Below are 20,192 nucleotides of genomic sequence, written 5' to 3'. Positions count from 1 at the left end.
GGGCCTGACCAGAAAAACTCCCAGTACTGACTGGTGTGAGTTGGGGCCCTGAGGATGTCCAGCAGAGGGCCCTGGCACCCAGCAACCATCTCTGGCCAGGGAAGTAGCCCCGAAGGGGCGTGGATGCTGGCTGGGGGCCCAGGCAGGGTGATTGCCAGATGGGCTTCTCTCCAGCAATAACAGCCCTGGCTGTTGCCATCTAGTGAGCAGGCCAGGCCTCAGCGGGGGTGGGGAGAGGAAACAGCCTTCCACTGTCTGGCCTGGGACCCTCACCACTTCCCTCCAGTTTCTTTCCACTTCCAGCCCCCTCTGCACACAACTCCAGCCACTGGCTACCAGCCTGGCCATGCCTGGAGGATCTGTCTGACCACTAAGGCCTGCCACCCCCACAGGCCCAAAGATGGGAAATGAAGGTGGGAGAGAGACAGGGGCCAAGGAAGAGGGGAGAGGAGGGCTGGGAGAGGAAGAGCGAGAGACTGGACAAACACAGGATGGGAATGGGGGTGGGTAGACCCAGACATGAAGCTGCCCTCAAGCCGTGGGGCAGTGCCTAAAAAAACACCACCCTACCCATCTTCCTGCCCTCTGTTTGGTTAAGGCTGGGGGATGATGGTGTGTTATGTCTCTGTGAGGCACAGAGCCAGGAGGCTGAGAACATTCCTTCTGGAGTAGCTTGGGGACAGGTCACTGATCCTAAGTAGAAAAGCTACCCCTCCTCTCAGGGCCCAGTCTGTTCCCTGGCAAGAAGGTGACTCTACCTTATTCTTAATGATGGTAGTATGCTAATTGTTATTTAGTGTCCAAAGCTTCTTCAGGGGACGAGTCTCTTGGGTAGTTGGGGAGGGTGGGGTATGCTGGACTGGATTTTCTGTCTTCACACCTCTCCAGCCTTCAGATTGTCCTCCAGCACTGAGGGCAGCTATAGGGGCCGTATTCTCCTTCCCCCAAATTTACTGACCAGCAAAATGGGAGAGAATCATTCTGCCTCCCTTGGAGGTACAAGAAGGACTGACCACCCAGCATGCCCACCCCCTTCCTCAGCCAGTGGAGGATGTGGGGCTCCGCAAGCCTTGGCCTCTGCCTCTGAGTATCGGTCCATAGGATTCACGCAGGATGTAAGGCTATTCTGGGCTTTTTCTCTTACCATCTCCAACTGTTCCTCAGCGTTTCCAAAGTTCTGGATTTAGAAAAAGTGAACCTCGAGGGGCCTACAGACCTATGCCACTACCCCTTCCCCCGCAACCCCCACAGAGACACACATCCCCCTCCTTATCACAGTTGAGGGTGGCATAGTGTTTGTGTGTGGGTGTTCGGGTCTGTGTGTTAGAGGTGGGAAAACCCACCATTCAGGTCACTGATTATACTGATTATGCAGAGGGATCCCTCCGGCATGGGGGTTGGGGGAGCAAAGGAAAGGAAGAAAGTGGCACTGAGAAGGGAAGAGGCCCGCGCAGAAAAGGAAAAAAGTGCAGTGTAGGAGAAAGTGGCGTGGGAGGGGTTCGGGGAGTTATACCGGAACATCTGGGATGGAGTATGGACGTGAAGGCGTCCGGACGGGTCTGAGCCGAAGGTTTGCTGCAAGGAGCGTCCGGACGCGGGTTCTGTAGGAGTTTCTGGAGCGGCAGCGCGGAGGAGACTAGGGGTACCCAGCGTGGGGCTGTATTCTCCGGACCGGGTGCTTCATAACGGGGCAGGGTTTGGTGTAGCGGGCCCCACAGGTCCCATTTTTAGAAATAGCTTGAGGTATGGGCCATGCAGCCCCGGCTGGGCGTAGCTGGGCGAAAAAGGGGGGGGGGGGGGGGCGAGGCTCACGTCCCGAGCGGCTGGGGTGGGGGAGCTGGGGCGGGGCCGCGGCGGCGAGGGCGGGGGGGGGGGGGGCGGGCTGCGGCTGCGGACGTGGGCCGGGGCGGGCCCAGCGGAGGGCGGGTTTCAATGTGCTGCCGCGGGCGCGGGAAGCTACTGAGAGGGCGCGCGGATCTCGGCGCGGTAGGACTCCTTCCTAGCTAGCAGGTGCTTCTCGGGCCGGGGGCCCGGGATAGGGGGAGACCGGGCACCGCCGGGGCGGGAGGCGTCTCTTCCCGCCGCCACGGGGGCAGGGAGGCTGGGCCTGGCAGCTGCGCGGCGCGCGGAGGGGACGCTGGGTGGGGGCCCCGCTTCCCCGGCGTGGAGCGTGCGGAGCCGCGCTGCACGTGGCGCGCAAGGGCCAGGGCGCGTGGGGACTCTGAGGAGATCGCGACCCGAGCGGAGCGTGGGCGGCCTGGTTCCTGGGCCTGAAACCGGCTGTCGCCGAACTGACCTCCGCAAGGGGCGGGCGAGTAGATGGGTAATCTCGATCAGTCTAGTTGGTACAGGAGAGGAGCCGCGCCGGTAACCGTGTTGGGAGGGGTGGGGGTGGGAATGGGGATGAGGGCAGGGCGCGTGCCTTGGAGGTGAAGGAGCTGTCTCTTTAACCTCTGCCTTTTATTGGCCGAATTCATGTTCCTGGCCTCCCCTTCCTGGGCACGTCCTTATTTACTCCCTGAGGGGACCCTTCCTTATCTTTAGAAAGGACAGGGGCACACACCGCGGGTTTCCGTCCGCGGGGGGGGGGGGGGGGCGGGGGGGGGGGGAAGAGCAGCCTGGGTGAGGGCTGGTCCCAGCCCTGCCCTTCAGCCTTCTTGGGGCGGCCCCTTTGCCCACTCCTCGCGGTAACCTCCCACTTGTCCTTCTGCCTGTTGAGCTCTTGGTGCCAGGATGTGTGTGTAATTGGAGGGGGGTTGCCTTACACCTGAGGCTCCTGTCAGGCTGGAGATGCCGCCCGCACCTTACACCACCTCCCCCAACCCGCATCTCCCAATTTAAAGGGCTAGCTGAGAAGCAGCCTTTCTACCTACCTCCCGGCCCCAGAAGGAGGCTAGGATGAGCTGCACATTGACTTTGAATTCCAGCTCACCTATTCACTAGCTCCGTGACCTTAGGCAAGTGACTCAACTGCTCTGAACCTCAGCCTCCCCCATCTGTTCAATGGAGAGAGTTTAGTGCTAGCTTAGGGGTGGTTGTGAGGGCAGGTAGTGGCTGGCCCCATATGCAACTCCATGGGACTAGAGAATATGATGCTACTGCAAAGATGTGTCTGGAAGCTGGGGTGCATGAGAGGCGCTGGGGGTCTGGAGGGGGGGCGGAGATAGGTATAAAAGGAGGAGAGGTGCTCAGTTGGGTGGCTGCTTTCAGAACTCCATCCCTGCAGGCCAGGGCGTGGGTGGAGGGACACCAGATGCTGAGCTGGTGTCAAATCCCTGGTTGCTGCTGGGCAAAGGCAGGCAAGAACAAAACACCTGGGCTGGCCAGCTGACTGTTATGATGTGGGCAGGATGGGAGCACAGCTGGGGGGGAGAGGACAGAAATGAATACTTCTCTGAGCCTAAGGCAGATTTTACTAAGAAAGGGGAGATACTCTATTCTCTCCACCCCACCTCCCAGTTCTTTACTGCCAGGAATCTTACCTGTGGGGGTAGGGGGGTGGAGCATGGGGTGTGCTGAGGTGTGAAGCTGGGGGTTCCCCTCCTTGCTACCTAATAGAAAATCTGAGTCCTGAGCCTTCTCTCCCCACCCTCCAGGGTGGAGCCCTCTTGCCCCCATCCCTCTCGGAAACATGAACAGTGTTGTTCACTGCTCTGTCCCCAGTGCCTAGAACAGTGCCTGGAGAGCATGCAGAGGTCCTCAGTAAATATTTGTTGAGAAAATGAATAAAGGAAGACCTCTGCCTCCCATCTGGGAGGTGTGTGGGTCTGCTCCTCCTGTCCCTGTTCTACAACACAGGGGTGTGCTGGGGCGCTAAGGAAGGCCTTGGGAGAGTCTGGAGTTCACCCATGGAGGGGTTGAGAGCAGTAACAGGAGGGATAGAAAAGCTGGTTGAAGATTTCAGGGTCCCTGGAAGTAACTGGGAAGTAACTGTTTGTCGGTATCTGTCTGTCTCAGGCTGGGAACTGGCTGTACCTGGGATTTCTGCCCCCCCACCCCCAGCTCCCCTACTTAGGCTGCTGGGTTTCTTATCTCCCAAGCTAGCTACAGGAGCAGTTTTTATCTCCTGGTTTTGTGTGTGTGTGAGAGGCTTCTCAGAATGGGGCCCAGGGTACCAGAACTCCCATGGCAAGGCCTGGGAGAGAGAACCTCCCCATATGCCCTGTGCCACTTTCTTCATTCTGGACCCTTACCCAGGGGGCGCCCATGGACAAGGCCTGCTGCCAGAGCCTGAGCTAGGACCACTTCCCAGGGACTGCCCAGGCCCCCTCTGCTCTGACCCTTCTGCTGGCAAGTCTGGGCATCCGGTGAGTGCTCGCCCTAGCCCAGGCCCAGGTCCTCACTCCAAACAGCAGACCTGGCTCCAGAGCTGGGCCTGCACGTGGGGGATGTGCCAGCACACGCCTGCCTGGCTTTCCTTGCCATCCAAAGGGAAAGCTGTCTGATCTGGTGCCAGGGCGCCTGCCCTGCACGAGCGGGAAGCTGGAGGGGGATCGTGAGGGGGTGGGCTAGGAGCTTTGGGACAATGTGGTCAGTCGGGCCTGTGTCCCTGCTCCCCCAGTCTTCCTTTCAAGTTTGCTCTCTGAAAGGGGAAGAGGATAGGGACCTGGGAGTGAGTCAAAGAGGAACTGAGGGGGGATGGGGTAACCCTGGGGACAGGACTGGGCGTCGGGGAGGGGCCAGGGTGGTTGTGGGAAGGGCTGTGTCCCCACATGCATGGTGAAGTATTTTCCTAGAAAACTGGCCAGGAACTAGGAAGCCCCTGGGCAGTGACTGGAAAGGAAGGTTCAAGGGCTGCCAGCAGAGAGACTGGAGTCTGGGGTGCCTCCAGCAGGGCGCAGGCCCTCCAGAGCCCACTCCTGCTATGAGCGCAGGGGCTCCCCCAGAGGGTGTGAAGGTCAGACCTGCAGAGAGGGGCCTGGTGCAGGGGAGGCATCTCTGGCCTGGCTTCTGTCCTCTTCCCTGTGGCTCTTGCTGCTGCTGCTGCTGCTGCTGCTGATCTGTTTGTTTTGTGCCCTCCCTCCTCCCCTTCCCTCCCCTCGCCCTCTTTGCTTTGACTCCTGCTTCCCTCCTCCTGTCGCTCCTTCCATTATCCTTGTTGTCTGTTGTCGTTGTCCCTGACTGCTCTCATCCTCTTCCTTGCCTTCTTTGCCAGTCTTTCCCTCCCTCTCCCTCATACTTCCTCCTCCTCCTCTCCTGCTCGCCACTCTCCCGTTTCCCAGCTTACAAACTGCTTCAGCTGCTGGATAAAAATAGCGGTGGCCAGGCCGGGAGCCAGGTAGAGCCTGAGCAGGCAGGGGGCCCGACAGGGCTGGTCAGAGGGGTCAGATTGAGCAGTCCTCAGGGGCAGGGCCAGGAGGGGGTCCTTGTGGACTCTCCGGCTTGCCTGCTCTGTGAACCCTGCCTGCCGCCTACCCCACAAGAGTCTAAAGAGGCCTATGGGGAAGCAGGGCCAAGACGTGGCCTCACACTGCTTCTGCCCCCAGCAGACGCCAGGAGGAGGGAGTTATCGGCCAGGCAAAACTGAGAACGCCGTCACCATGACAACCGGTCACGAGCCTCAGGACAGGTACTGGGGGACCTGGCCAGGGGATCCAGGGGAATTGGAAATGGGTCTCCAGGGGGCTGGGTGTGGTGTCCTTTGGAATTTGGGGTTTCCACTGCTGCCTGGTCTTCCAGCAAAGTAAGCTATGAGTCAGGCCTGCACGAGGGGTGGGGACCATGCGTGTCTTAGCCCGGGGGGCCTGTGGAGAAGGCCAGGATGGGTGGGCGGCAGCCCCTCCCTGGCCTCTCAGTGTTTCCACTGTTGCTCTCCAGCCAGCCAGCAGCTTCCAGCTCCTCCTCCCATCACTCTGGGGAAATCATTGGCGGCACCCCTAGTTCCGGAGCACATCTGGCAGAACTGCCCTCTCCCTCAGGCCTGGCCCTGCCTCAGATGACCCTGGCCCACCCTGGTCCTTGAACTGACCTTCCTCTCATTTCCCCGCCTCTGGAGCCTATACGCTCCTTTCAGTTAGACCCACAATGGTGATCATGCATACGTATTTGCGGGGGGGAGAGGCTGTAGCGTGGTTTAAGCCCTCCAAGGAGTCTAGGACCCAAGAGAATCGATGAAGCCATGCCTGTGGTCCCAAAACTCCTTCAGCCCAGGCCCCCAGCCTCATCCCCTCTCCACTGCCAATCCGGTCTCCCTCGTGTGCCAGAGGCCACAGAAGTAGGCCACTTCTGGCTATGGGACCTCAGGTACTTAGCTTAATCTCTCTGGGACTGTTCCACCTGTAAAATTGAGGTAGGGTTTATTTGAATGGGAGGGAATTTAAGGAGACATAGTAAGTACAGGCCCCAGGTTGGTTCCGTCCCTGTCTCCTCCATTTCCAGGCTGCCTGTGCTATCAGAGTCTCACCATTGGTAGCAGTTCTGTGAACCCCTCTCCCATCTCCATGTATTGGCGCCCTCTCCCAGCCCCGCTTTGACCATGTATTCTGCACAGCCATGTCTGGGAGCTTCTCCCTTCATTCGGGACCTCTGAGTCGAGCCTTTAGCTGTGTTCTTCAAGGTCCGGAGGATAAAAGGGAGTAGGGGCGGAGGGAGGCTGCATTTGCAGTGGCTCAGACCTCCCCACTTGGGGCACTCACCCAGGCCTTTCCTGTGTGAGGCCGGGCCCTGTACTCTAACTGGACCTGTTTCTTCCCTACCTTGGACTTTGTCCCTGCCATCTCTGTGAAGAAAGCGGGCATTAGCTGTGGGGAAGATATGACAGACACATCTGGAGACCACAGTAGGAGGGTTCGGGGCCCCCTGGGGAAGGCTGGCCATCCCAGACAGGCCCTGAAGTGTAGGGCTTGGGGCAATGCCCTGGCCGAAGCTAGGGCGGCACTTATTTACTATTTGGGGCCCAGATGACGTCCAGTGGCCTGATACCTCCTGGCCTACCCTATGTGGTGTGACCTACAAAGCTGGTTTTGTCTGGGCCAGGGAAAAAACAGCTCCCTCGCTTCCCAGCCACCCCAAGTCACCCCGCCCTCCTGTCCCACTAGGTCCAGAATGGTCTGGGAGTTTCTTGACCTCAGAATCCTCTTTGGGGAACCACACAGTCCCTACCCAGACAGCATAATCACTTCCAGCCTGCCCAGTGGGGGGTGGGAGACACTTGCTGTTTGCTTTCTCCCTCACCCGCCTACCCCCAGCCTTCAGCAAGATTTCCAAAACCACCTCCGGATGTGTGGGTCACACTGTTTCCCAAGCCTGCAGGGTCCCCCGAGTCTTTGGGGCTGAGAACCAAGGTCCTGTTGGCCATGCCTTTCAGTCCTGTGTCCCTGACCCTACTCTCCCTGTGGACATATCTGTGCCCTTTTCCCTACCCTCGGACACTTCCCCTTCTACATAAACCCATAGGTGGACTTGTGCACATGGGCACAGATGCCTGTGCCCTGGGACAGTTGGAGAGACTGAACATTGGGGAGGGAGGAGCTCTTAAGTTTGGTCTGCGAAGGAGGGTGGAGTAGTGGGTCACTAGGCCCCTCTTTCCTCTCCTATCCTCAGGTACAAAGCCGTCTGGCTTATCTTCTTCATGCTGGGTCTGGGGACGCTGCTCCCGTGGAATTTTTTCATGACAGCCACTAGGGTGAGACTGGGGGGACTGGGCTCCAGGGGGACATGTCCACTGGGCATGTAGGGCATGGATCTGTTCTTGGGGGCCCCGGGAGAGAAGTCTCACCGCTTCTCTCTGCAACCCACACAGTATTTCACAAACCGCCTGGACGAGACCCAGAATATGTCCTTGGTCACTGCTGAAAACAGCAAGGACTTCCAGCCCTCAGCCACCCCCACAGTACCCTCCCCAGAGCGGAATTATCTCAGTGCCCTCTTCAACAATGTCATGACCTTATGTGCCATGTTGCCCTTGCTGTTTTTCACCTGCCTTAACTCTTTCCTGCATCAGAGGTGAGTGTCCAGGCCCCTGGCCTGACCAGCCCCCTCCACCCCCTGCTGCCTCTTGTTCTCCCTGTGCCGAGCCTGCAGCCTCACCTCTTGTCCCTCTGCTGCCTCGGCCTAGGATCCCCCAGTCTGTTCGGATCCTGGGCAGCCTGATAGCCATTCTCTTGGTGTTCTTGATCACTGCTGTCCTGGTAAAGGTGCATCTGGATGCCGTGCCCTTCTTCGTCATCACCATGATCAAGATCATGCTCATTAACTGTAAGCAGGGCTGGGAGCAGGCCTAGGGCAGAGATCTTCCTGGATCCCCCCACCCTTCTTTCAGAAGCACAGTCAGCCAGGAAGGAGCCCATTCCTCCCGCTGGAGGAAATGGATGCCGTGGGTAGTCAATGATTCAAGAGGCCAGAGGAGACATGGACCAGGGCTGGGAGTAGGGGCAGAGAGGGTCATTTGGTGTTAAGACTCACTGGGACCTGTGTTCCTATGGGCCCCCAGCCACCTCTAGCGGAAGCAAGTCCCACCTTGCTCTCCCCTCCCCTGCTGATGCCCACCTTGTGCCCCCAGCATTCGGTGCCATCCTGCAGGGCAGCCTGTTTGGTCTGGCTGGCCTCCTGCCCACCAGCTACACTGCCCCCATCATGAGTGGCCAGGGCCTGGCAGGCTTCTTCGCCTCGGTGGCCATGATCTGCGCCATCGCCAGTAAGTCTTCCTACTATCTGCCCGTTGGCCTAGTTGCTGGGGGAAAGGGACAGGGGTGGGGCTGGTCTTTGATTTCTGCACACCCTCCACCCAGGTGGCTCGGAGCTGTCAGAAAGTGCCTTTGGCTATTTTATCACGGCCTGTGGGGTTATCGTTTTGGCCATCATCTGTTACCTAGGCCTGCCCCGACTGGTAAGCAAATGGAGAAAGCCAGATTTGGGGTCTGGGGTGGGGGGTCCAGGGCTTCAGACCAATGGTGTTTTGTTTTTTTTTTTTAATTAATTTATTTTTTTAATATATGAAATTTACTGTCAAATTGGTTTCCATACAACACCCAGTGCTCATCCCAAAAGGTGCCCTCCTCAATACCCATCACCCACCCTACCCTCCCTCCCACCCCCCATCAACCCTCAGTTTGTTCCCAGTAGACGAATGGTGTTTTGAGACCCAGACCTGGGCAAGGCAGGAATTCTGGAGCTTCCACCACTGAATCCACCTCCACTGTCTCCCTCTCTTGGTAGGAATTCTACCGTTACTACCAGCAGCTCAAGCTTGAAGGGCCTGGAGAGCAGGAGACCAAGTTGGATCTCATTAGTAAAGGTCAGAATAGCCCACAGAAGCTGGGGTGGAGGGTGGCCTGCCCTGGAGGGAGCAGCATGGGCACAGAGGGCAAGAATGAGTATACTGTTTTTGCTGGCAGTGACAAGCCAGAGGCCAGATGGACCAGGGCTGGGATGAGGAAAACAACGGGAAATAAAAACTGGGAAAAATAAAGGGGGGGGGGAAGATTCCGGATGACCTTGAATGTCTGAGAGCAATGGGAAGTGATTTCAGTTTCTTGTAACATGACCTGAGTCTCCTGGGAGAGGTCAGGACCGCTGGACCCATGCTGTGGGATTTACAGGAGGTCTGGGCTAGGTGTTAGGGTGTGGCTGTGCACTGGTAAGGAGTGTCCACCCCCTTTTGTGTCATCTCCTGTTGTCCTGTCCTACCTATAATTTGATGCTTCCACAACCTGTCACCCCCTAGGAGAGGACCTAAAAGCAAACAAAGAGGAGTCCAGAGTTCCAGCCCCCAACTCTGAGTCCACCAACCAAGGCCACTCTATCCGAGCCATCCTCAGAAACGTATGTGGGGCATGGGTGTTCTGCCCTCTGCCCTTTACCCTCATTCTCTCCTTTTGCCCCTCCCGACCTGCACACTATCCATCCGCTCCCTTTCCCACCCGATACTGGCCACTCTCCTGGATTCTCCTGTGTGTGTGTGTGTGTGTATGTCAGGGGGTGGGGATTCTGGGTTCTTTGAATGCACAGCGCCATGAAGACACGGGCCTGGGTCCCTTTCCTCTAGATCTTAGTCCCGGCTCTCTCCGTCTGCTTCATCTTCACGGTCACCATTGGGATGTTTCCCGCTGTGACTGCTGAGGTCCAATCCAGCATTGCGGGCAACAGTGCCTGGGGTGAGGACACCATGGGTTCCCAGGATGGGGACAGACAGGAGCTAGAGCAGGATTGGGGGTGAGGGAGTGGGGGATCCTAGGCTGTTGTCTCCCCAACTAGACTCTTCTTGGCCCATTTGCCCTTCCCTGGGCTGGAAGCATCTTCTCTGTTTTACAGCTGGGGAAACTGAGCCCCAGTGAGGCTAAATCTGTCTCTCTGGACCTAATAACCATCCCTGAATCTACTTTTCCTCTTCCAGGAGCCTACTTCATTCCTGTGTCTTGTTTCTTGACTTTCAATGTCTTCGACTGGCTGGGCCGGAGCCTCACAGCTATATTTACGTGGGTAAGTGGTAGAAGGTGGCACCCAGCCCCTGTGAGAGGGAAGAGTCCAGCCTGAGATGCAGAAAGGGAACCAAGATAGTGTGGTGGTAAGGGGAGCGTGCTTTTTTTTTTTTTTTTTTAAACCAAGACATTATGTATAGTAAGTTGTACAGGTCTTAAGCGTACAGCTTAATGAATACACACACACGTAAACATGCATGCATCTCTGAATAATCACCACCCAGGTCAAATATAGAACATTGCCAGCACTCCAGAAGGCTCAACCATGCTCCCTCCCAATCACCATGCCCTAAGGGTAACCAGATTCAATCCAGATCCTAAGGGGCCCCCAGTGGAGGCTGTGGGCCAGCCCCGGCTGAGGTACCACCTGCTCCTCCGCAGCCTGGGAAGGACAGCCACTGGCTGCCAAGCCTGGTGCTGGCCCGGATATTGTTTGTGCCCCTGCTGCTGCTGTGCAATGTCCAGCCCCGCCGGTACCTGGCTGTGGTCTTTGAGCACGACGCCTGGTTCATCATCTTCATGGCTGCCTTCGCCTTCTCCAATGGCTACCTCGCCAGTCTCTGCATGTGCTTCGGGCCCAAGTGAGTGGGGACCTTGGTGGCATCAGGCAGGGTCTAGAGCTGCAGCAGTGGATGCTCAGTGAAGGGAGAGAGGGCAACAGGAGACTCCCTGATCCTGGAGGGGCATGTAAGGCACGTAGGTGAAGGGGTAGTGGTGGGTGGTGGGCGGTGGGACACCCGGGGTACCTAGGTGGAGATGTGGGTAGGTGGGAGACAGACCCCAGTACACATTCCCCCAAGAGGGAAAAGCCAGATTGGGGGTGGGAAAGTAAGATGCTTGGCAGCAGAATTCTGTGCTCAGGCAAGTCTCCCCACCCCAGAGGCTCTGGGTGGGGCTGGGGTAGGGGCCATTCTAAGGAAGCCTTGCCCTCCCGCCTTTAGGAAAGTGAAGCCGGCTGAGGCAGAGACAGCTGGAGCCATCATGGCCTTCTTTCTGTCTCTGGGCCTGGCACTGGGGGCTGTCTTCTCCTTCCTGTTCCGGTCAATTGTGTGACCATGGATGGATAGAAGGACTGCAGTGGCCGCCTGCTCCTGCCCCCTTTCTTCTCCTTCAGGGACGGGCAGGAGTTTGGAGGTTTTCTCTTCTAGCTAGCCAGCTTCTTCTTTCTCACGGCCTGTTCTGGGCCCGGGTGTCCAGGCCCTGAGGAGGGAACCTCTGTGGATGGACAGTGGGGACATTGTGAGCCTGAGGGTCAGAATCAAGGGAAGGGATACAGTCTCTACAGTCTCTGCATCTGCTCAAGGGCTGCCCCCCCCCCCCACCTTGGTTCTGACTGATCCTTGCTTGAGCAGGGGAAGCAGAGACTCCTGGGCTCAGACTGTGTGTGTGTGTGTGTGTGTGTGTGTGTGTGTGTGTGTGTGTGTGTTCATCTGCCTATACCAGGGGTGGCGAGGGGGCAGGACTGTCTGTTCTAAAGTCCAGTCTGACATTTCCATCCCCCTTCTCCCTATGTGCCTCCTCCCCTCACATCTCCGTGTCCCTCTCCTCCCCCTGCCTTGTTGTTACCCATCATGCACCTTGTACAGTTGCCATTTTATGCCTTTTTTTATATTCAACAGAAACCAGGTGCCTTCAGAGGCTCTCTGATAAAATAAAACTTTTTTTTTTTCTCCATGGCTCCCTGTGTCCTCCAGCCACAGCTTCATGCCCTAGAGAGGGCAGCAGGATGGCAGCCCGAATCTGGGGGATGAGCATGACCCAGCTGAGCCTTGCCAGCGCTGGGCTGGGCGTGGGTCCAAAGGTGGGGGGGGGGGGGGGGGGGGAGCAGTTGGTCCTCTTAGCCTCAGAGAGGCTGCAGTGCCCCCTGGTGGGGCCACGGAGAAGGGACAAGTCTGGAGCTGGGATGTCCAGGCTGCCGGCTGAGACTGAGAAAGGCCATTTATCTTTGCTGCTCAGTTCCTTCTTTCATAGGACTGGGGACAGAGCCAGTGCTTCACCTTTTTTTTTTGGTCTTCACTGCCACCTTTTCCACCTGTCCTCACCACCCAGCCTGAGGAATGAACCTGCAAAACTGGTCAGCACTCCTCCCTTGACTAACATCCCCTCCCCTGGCTGCCCTCCCACACCTCCAGGCAAGAAGAGGCTGCAATCCAAGGGTTCTCCTCTACCTGGCACTCTGCCCTGACATCAAAGCTCAGTCTTCTTGGGGAACAAGGGGCCTATGTGTCCTTGCATTAAAACTGGGCCCTCCCCTTTTCTTAAACTCACCTAGGGGTGGGATGGTATGGGACTCACTCCGTGGAGGGAGCCATACTACTGGGTCCCCCTTCTTAAAAATTACTCTTCTGGACTGGAAGTGGGGCCGGAGCTCTGGCTACTGTGGACACACACACATACACACACACACCTACTGACCCTGGCTATAGCCCAGACTGTTCACTAATCCCTGACCAGCAGATAGTTACAAATTGGCACCTCTGTCAGGGCTTCTGTTTCTCAGTTTAATTTAATTGAAGGCTTCAGGCCTCGTTAAGGGTTCTTAGCACATTTTTAAGACTATTTGATGAGCTTTGAAGTTCTAATAGGATAGTTAAGTATATCATTACATGGAGAGCTAGAGTCCATGTATTCCAGGGGCACATGCCAAACCAGAGTATGTATCTGAGGCTGGTGGAAAACAAGGTATTCCTTTCCTATCCGATTCAAAAGCAGGGGTCCCCTGAGTATTCTCCCATCTTTGCAATGCCCTTTGGCAAAGAGGCTGAAATAAATCTGCACTCTTCCTCTTTTCTCCCTCAGTTCTTTTTTTTTTTCTTTTCTTTTTTTTTTTTTTTTTTAATTCGAGAGGGAGAAAAAGAATCCCAAGCAGGCTTCACGCTCAGCATAGAGCATGATGTGGGACTCGATCCCATGACCCGGGATCATGACCTGAGCCAAAATCAAGAATTGGATACTCAACCGAGTGAGCCACCAAGGCACCCCATCTCTCAGTCCTTCTTGACCGCCCCATTGTACCCCAGACTGAGAGGCCTATTGTGCTCCTTCCCTGGCACCAACAGCCCCTCAAGAACCCTGCGTTTCTTCCCTGGGTCTCTTCACTACCTTCTGCCTGCTCTCTCTGGACTCCAGCCCAGGTGTCCTTCAGACCATCCCATGCATGGCCACAGAATGATCCCAAACCAGACTTAATGTTACGTTAGTCTCTCTCCCTGGAACATGCTGAGCATTTCCTGGTCCTCCACCACCGCCAGCAGTGACAGCCAGTTCATGCAGTTCCTTCCCCTTCTGTACCTCAGAGCTTTGGAAACTTTTGTGACTTGACTTCTGTCATGCTCTTACCTTACTTACTCCAGCTACTAGACAGAATTCGTGTTTTTCACTTGATCTTAGCCAAAAGGCTGAGAAGCGATTGAATTCATGTTTTTCAAGTTAGGGTCACATTCTATTTATGTTTTCACTCTTCAAGCTACAAGTGCTTTCCTTGGCTCCCAGAGGTCCTCAAAAGCTGTTTCCTAAAAAAAAAAAAAAAAAAAAAAAAAAAAAAGCTGTTTCCTTCACTGCATCTGCTTGTCCCTTGCCACACAGTCTTCACATGCCTGTCGTCAGCTGTGCGGTGGCACTCACTTCATTGCCTGTGCTCATGGGATAGAGATGGGCGTGAAGTGGTTTTCTCTCAACCCCGTCCATGATTTGAAGGAGGAAAAAAACGTTCAGATCATCTCACTTTCCTTCCTTCTGTACTCAGGTTGATGTTGAAGCAAATCACTAGAGTATTTTTTTCAAAAAATGTTTTCTAATGCAAATGCCAGGAATTTACAGTCTCACTTGTTTCCGTTCTCCTGACCTCACCTGAAGACTGCAGAGGTGAGGGTTAGAAAATACAACTCCCAGGTCTCTGGCCTAGCCCTCTGCAGTGATGGCTCCTGACCGCAGTAGGCGCTCTGAAGGCACCACCGCCTCGAGAGGCAGGCCTCTGCTATGAGACTTCACCACTTTCCCTCTAGCACTTGCTTCCTGTGAGATGGGGAAGGGCTGACCATGAGCATCAGCCAGGTGTCCCTGGCTCTCCCAGGACTTGCTCATTACCATCTTCCTTCCATCTGCCCTTTCTGCCTCAAGTATCAGTCTGTATTTAGCTGCTGGCCACCCTGGGGTAGCTGCCACTGCAAAATCGGAATTCCCCTTTTGTTTAACCTGTGATGAATTGGGGCTCTAAACTTTGGAAGAGCGAAGAACCCCAGTAAAATCGGCGGCGATCCCTAAAAAATAGAAGTCAAGCCTCTGGTATAGCTGACAAGCTAGAATATATCTGTGTATCTATTCTTTGAGGTTAATCTGGAAAGAGCGTGGTGAGGGAGTATCATGGGTGAGGGGTTGAAGGGAAAATTCCAGCTATTGGGAAGACATAATCAGAATGTTAAACTACGCTTATGATTCAGAATGGATATGAGCAGAGAAATGCAGAATCACCTCGAAGAGCCCTGTTCTCTGGGCAGCAGGCCCTGCCTGAAACCTGAGTCTTGACATGCAGGAAGAGTGTCAGCCTGAGGGAAGTCAGCCAGCCATTGTGGTCCCACAGGGAGGCCAGGCTGGCAGTGAGGCCCATCTGGTTTCTAGGGCAAGTTGGCAGTGAGTGTAGAGATGGACACCTCACATGAACACAACCCACGTCCCCCCTCTCCAACCCATAATGGTAGGTGTCCTAGCTGGGCTCCTGTAGCTAATCTCCAAATGACCAGGCTTCCTGCGCTGGTCCCCTCTGAGAGAAGAGGTGCTCGCCCAGAGCTCTCCATAGCCTTGGCAGTCGTGGTGCTCCGTCAATGAGCCGGTTGGCATTCTGGCCCCAGACTGCAGGGCAAATGCTAAATGAGTCACTAGGACCCCACAAAGGGCGGGGGGTGGCTTTCAGTGGGGTTGGTTCCGATTCAGAGCCTAGAATTCCTCTTGGGCCTGCCAAAGAGGGCCTGCCTGTCCTGTGTGACCCAGGACAAATCACTCATCCCCCGGGGCCCAGATCTTTGTTCCTAAGACAGGGTGACACACACACACACATATATATGTATACATATATATATGTATACACACATATACTCAAGCACACGCGCGCATACATATATATAGACACACACACATATATATATATATATATGGACTCGCTAAGGTGATTTAGGGAGTCTGTGAGAGAACCTGGATGCAAGATGTGAGGACCCTGGAGACACGTGGTGAGACACGTGGCACCAAGAAACATTAGGACGAGCCTCAGTATGGTGCGCTCCCCGCCCCCATCTAAGCGGCTCGCTGTTCCTCGCCTCATCTTCAGCCCCCGGAGCCTTGTGAGCCGAACCTCATTTTCCCCCACACTAGGTATTCCCAGGGAGAAACGCCCCACGGGCCCCCGCCTAGCAAGGCCCAAGAACTGCTGGGCGGGGGCGGGACCGGGACCGGACGCAGGGGGCGGAACGCAGGAGCGGGAGTCAGCTCAGCCCCGCCCAGGGGCGGGGGAGGGGGGCGCGGTGACGTCACCCGTTCCGCGTGCTGCCTGGACCTGCGGCCCTTCACACATGCACCGTGGCGGGTGGGAGACCAGATTGGTCATCTTGAGGCCGGCTCCACTGACCGGTAAGCCTGGGTGACCTTGAGCCAGGCATTTTTCTTTGCGAAGCTGCTTGTCTGTGAAGCAAAGGTAGTCACACTTGGCATTGCCTCTCTCTGGGCCATTAAACTCGGAGATCGTAACAACTCTTGCTTTCACCCACTACTCCGCTCACGTCTTAGATGTGTAGTCACCTAACCATCTCCCAATAACCCCGTGTTCTGCCTACTGCTGTGCCCATTGTAGTCCAGAAACGCTGGAATGGTTTCCGAAGCTGGAATGGTTTCCGAAGCTGAAATGGTTAAAGGGTGGAAAAATATTTTGTAAACCGCAAAGCACTGGGTATACGCAAATCTCTGTCTCTGTCCACGTATCAGATATGCAGACAGAATGGAGAGACGGAAGAATTTCCAGACATTGAAAGAGGTGACATGCCAGGCCTCCAGTGATAGTGTGGCACTAAAATGCAGGCCTGGTATACCTTTCTCCCCTGCCTTCAAAAAAATTTTCCAGACAGTTCTCTTTTCACATCGCCAAGGATCCCAAGCCTCCTAGGATCTGGAACTCCCATGTAACCCTCCCCAGGTGAAAGCAGCAAAGTCCTGGTGTCTCATCCCAGTCTCTCCTGTTTATGAGTTCTTCATCACCCAGTCGTGCTACCACAGTCCTGCCAATCCCTTACCTGGTGCAGGCACCAGGCCCAGAAATCCAGTCAGGTGAGAACTGCCTCTTGGAGAGTGCCTTGTGCCTGGGGCAGGACAGGTGGCAGGCAGAACAGTTAAGTAGGTCAGGGTTGTTTGTGGTGGACCCCGCCCCCTCACCTTCCCTGGCCTGAAATCTACTCTTGATTCAGGGTTAAGTTTTACCTTTTTATTTTTTTTAATGTTTATTTATTTTGAGAGAGAGAGAGACAATGTGTGTGTGCGCACGCGCTTGAGCAGCGGGCGGGGGAGGGGAAGGCCAGGAGTGGCAGAGAGAGAGAGAGAGAGAAGCAGAGAATCCCAAGCAGGCTCTGCACTGTCAGCATGGAGCTGGACAAGGGGCTCGATCTTACAAACTGTGAGATGATTAACCGATGTTTAGCCGACTGAGCCACCGAGGCACCCCAAGTTTTACCCTCTTATTCAAAGGGACCTGGGAATACTGAACAACACCCAAGACAAAAAGGGACACCTGGTGGGCATCAGGAGGACTACAGACAATTTGGGGTTAACAAAGATAGGCAGGACTCAGTCACACCCCTCAGGTCACCAATACTAGGCCCTCAGAGAGGCAAGACACACGCATATGTGTATTAATAGAGTACGTTACCAAAAATGCCCTATTTACTATTTCAGACTGGCTTAGATCATAACTTCTGGCCTTTTCCACCACACTCCCCTGAGAAATTTTGTTCTTGCCCGTGACTTCAACCATCAATCAGCCTCTGTCTCCTGGACATTCTCTCATTGGTGCCCCATACCATGCCTAAAACAGATTCTTGACCCCCTTCTATCCAGAGTGGTCTTCCTCCTGTGCCTTCAGCCCCCATATTCCATCATTCTACCTCGGAAAATGTGAACACCTGCCTTTTCCCTACCCTTGTATGATCTCCCCACTTTTGACTTCTGCCTTCTCCAAACTATGTCCTGGGGAGTCTCCAAGTGTTTTTGTTTGTTTGTTTGTTTGTTTGTTTGCTTTGAGCAGCACAATTAACTGGCTTGACTTAATAGATTTAACATATTTAGACTTTTATCCAACAACTAGATAACATATATTTTTTTCAAGCATACATGGGACTTTTACACATATTAACCACATTTCAAAAGAAATCTCAAATACAAAAGAGTATGTTAAATGCTTTTAAGCTGATCAATGAAGATACCATAAGGGGAGTCAGGAAATGCTTAAAACTGAATTATAATAAAAATACTATATACGGAAACATGGGATATAGCTAAAATGGTACTTGAAGATAAATCTGTAGCCTTAAATTCTTATGTCAAAAAAGGGGAAAGTCTGTAATTTAATGTGCTAAATATTAAAGCTAATACAAAAAGAACAAAACCAAACCAAAGAAAGAAATAATAAAAAATTTAGTGGAAATTTAAGAAAGAAAGTAAAGAAACTGAAGAAGCAGAAAACAAATATATGAACATCAATATAAGTAAAATAGACAAATCTCTAGTGAAACTCATCATGAGAAAAAAGGGATAAGACATGAGAAACAATTTTAGGGATAAAAAAGAAGACATACTTTAGATAGAATAGAGATTGAAAAGATCATCAAAGAAAAGAGTATGCCATAATAAAGCTTTCAAGAAACATCCAGAAAAATTGACTCAAAGAGAGGTAGAAAACCTGAATAGTCCTATATCATTTAAATGGAGGGGTGCCACTGGCTTAGTCAATGTAGCATATGACTCTTGATCTCGGGGTCGTGAGTTCCAGCCCCACATTGGGTGCAGGGATTACAGCAAAATGAAATCTTAGAGAAACAATAATAAAGTAAGATCTTTAAAAAAAAGTTGAGTCCTTAGTTAAAATGGTTCCATACAGGGGCACCAGGGTGGCTTAGTTGGTTAAGTGTCTGACTTCAGCTCAGGTCATGATCTTGTGGTTTGTGAGTTCCAGCCCCACTTCGGACTTTGTGCTGACACCTCAGATTCTGTGTCTCCCTCTCTCTCTCTGCCCCACCCCTGCTCTTACTCTGTTTCTCTCTCTCTCAAAAATAAACATTAAAAAAATAGTTTGTCCATTACAAAAAAAAAATGTTTCCATACAGAAAACAATAGACTCAGTCTATTTTATAGGTGAGTTCATCAAAATTTTAAATAAATAGACTAATTCTGTTTAATATTATTGAGCCTGTTAATTAATTAAACATGTAAATACAGGGAATTTTTAATTTTTTAAAAAATGTTTAAGTGTTTATTTATTTTGAGAGAGAGCAAGGGAATGCAAGCAAGGGGAAGGGCAGAGAAGGAGAAGAGAGAATCCCAAGCAGGCTCCATACTATCAGCACAGAGCCCGAGCGGGGCTCAGTCCCACAAACCCGTGAGATCATGACCTGAGCCCATATCAAGAGTCAGATGCTTAACCGACTGAGCCACCCAGGCACCACCCCATAGGGAATTTTTTTTAAGTTTATTTATTTATTTTGAGAGAGAGAGAGCAGGGGAGAGTCAGAGAGAGATTGGAACCCCAAGCAGAATCCACACTGCCGGCATGTGTGCTCAGGGTGGGTCTTGAACCCACGAACTGCAAGACCATGAGCTAAGATCAAGAATCAGACACCCAACCAACTGAGCCACCCAGGCACCCCGCGCAAAGGGAATTTTTTTAAAACAATAGTCTCAATAGATGCAGGAAAATAATCAGATACTTGTTCCAATTAAAAGTTATAACAACTTAGGAATAGAAAGAGTATTGTGCTCAATGGTGAAATATTAAAAGCATTCCTTTCCTGATCAGAAATGAGATAGGGATGCCCAGAATCACTGTTTCCACTCATCATTGTCTTGCAGGTTTTAGCTGGTGCAGTATAACAAGAAATAAGAGATACAAGGATTAGAAAGGGAGATTGCAAACTGTCATTGTTCTCAGATGATAGATAGGGTTGTACTTAAAAAACAAAAAACAGGGGCGCCTGGGTGGCTCAGTCGGCTAAGATTCTGGCTCTTGGTTTCTGCTCAGGTCATGATCTCACAGATCGTGAGTTCAAGCCCCATGTCGGGTTCTGTGCTGACAGTGCAGAGCCTGCTTGGTGTTCTCTCTCTCTCTCTCTCTCTGTCCCTCCCCCCTCTCAAAATGAATAAATAAAAAAAAAAAACCAGACAAATTAAGAATTAATAAGGTAGTTTACCAAGTTGTAGGACCAATAAACAAAAGTCAATTGCTTTTCAAACTCTTCAGGAAACAAAATGAAGGAAATTTTCCATTGCCATTGCATCAAAAACAAAAAACAAAAAAACAAACAAAAAGCATAGTACTAACAATCAAGTGGGTGAGAGTTGTGAGATTTCTCATGTCCCAACAGGATGTGGAAACTGAGGCAAAGAGGTGGGGCCCAGGCTGGTCATGCAGACTGGCTCAATTGTCCCACATCTCTAAACATCAGGTCCATTGGCCTGTGAGGATGTCAGTTTAGGGTATTCCCCACTCCCCCCCACCCCTGCCGGAGTTCAGAGATTATAAGCGTC

General features: G+C 53.3%; 2 protein-coding genes across 8 annotated transcripts in view; one reads left to right on the top strand and one right to left on the bottom strand.

Moving 5' to 3' along the window:
* The window catches only part of TCTE1 (t-complex-associated-testis-expressed 1), a 196,656-nt gene that overhangs the window by 124,179 nt on the left and 52,285 nt on the right, over positions 1-20,192 (bottom strand). The gene's annotated exons all lie outside the window — the stretch shown is intronic.
* Positions 1,725-12,089, top strand: SLC29A1 (solute carrier family 29 member 1 (Augustine blood group)). 7 transcript variants are annotated; one of them, XM_019457276.2, is made up of 14 exons: positions 1,725-1,743; positions 4,198-4,307; positions 5,490-5,569; positions 7,543-7,624; positions 7,742-7,944; positions 8,057-8,196; positions 8,501-8,635; positions 8,730-8,827; positions 9,157-9,235; positions 9,665-9,762; positions 9,986-10,094; positions 10,334-10,419; positions 10,800-10,999; positions 11,360-12,089. In XM_019457276.2, the coding sequence occupies exons 3-14, from the start codon at positions 5,541-5,543 to the stop codon at positions 11,469-11,471; spliced, it is 1,371 nt and encodes a 456-aa protein (XP_019312821.1). In that variant the 5' UTR covers positions 1,725-1,743; positions 4,198-4,307; positions 5,490-5,540; the 3' UTR covers positions 11,472-12,089. The 7 variants fall into 7 exon arrangements, with proteins under 7 accessions (XP_019312821.1, XP_019312820.1, XP_019312819.1 ...); XM_019457275.2 differs by lacking the exon at positions 1,725-1,743 and adding an exon at positions 1,897-2,010; XM_019457274.2 differs by lacking the exon at positions 1,725-1,743 and adding an exon at positions 1,969-1,986 and having other exon boundaries at positions 5,487-5,569.

The sequence above is a fragment of the Panthera pardus genome, unplaced genomic scaffold (assembly GCF_024362965.1).
Source record: "Panthera pardus isolate Hobbes unplaced genomic scaffold, ASM2436296v1 HiC_scaffold_17, whole genome shotgun sequence".
In the NCBI taxonomy this organism is placed as follows: Eukaryota; Metazoa; Chordata; class Mammalia; order Carnivora; family Felidae; genus Panthera; species Panthera pardus.
This window is presented reverse-complemented; position numbering and strand designations above follow the sequence as displayed.

What these genes read in the sequence shown, in the direction of transcription:
- SLC29A1 (XM_019457276.2), top strand. Translation starts at nt 5,541, where the DNA reads ATGACAACCGGTCACGAGCCTCAGGACAG. An exon ending in GGTCACGAGCCTCAGGACAG is followed by an intron (nt 5,570 to 7,542) that starts GTACTGGGGGAC and finishes TCCTATCCTCAG; the next exon opens with GTACAAAGCCGTCTGGCTTA. An exon ending in CAAGATCATGCTCATTAACT is followed by an intron (nt 8,197 to 8,500) that starts GTAAGCAGGGCT and finishes TTGTGCCCCCAG; the next exon opens with CATTCGGTGCCATCCTGCAG.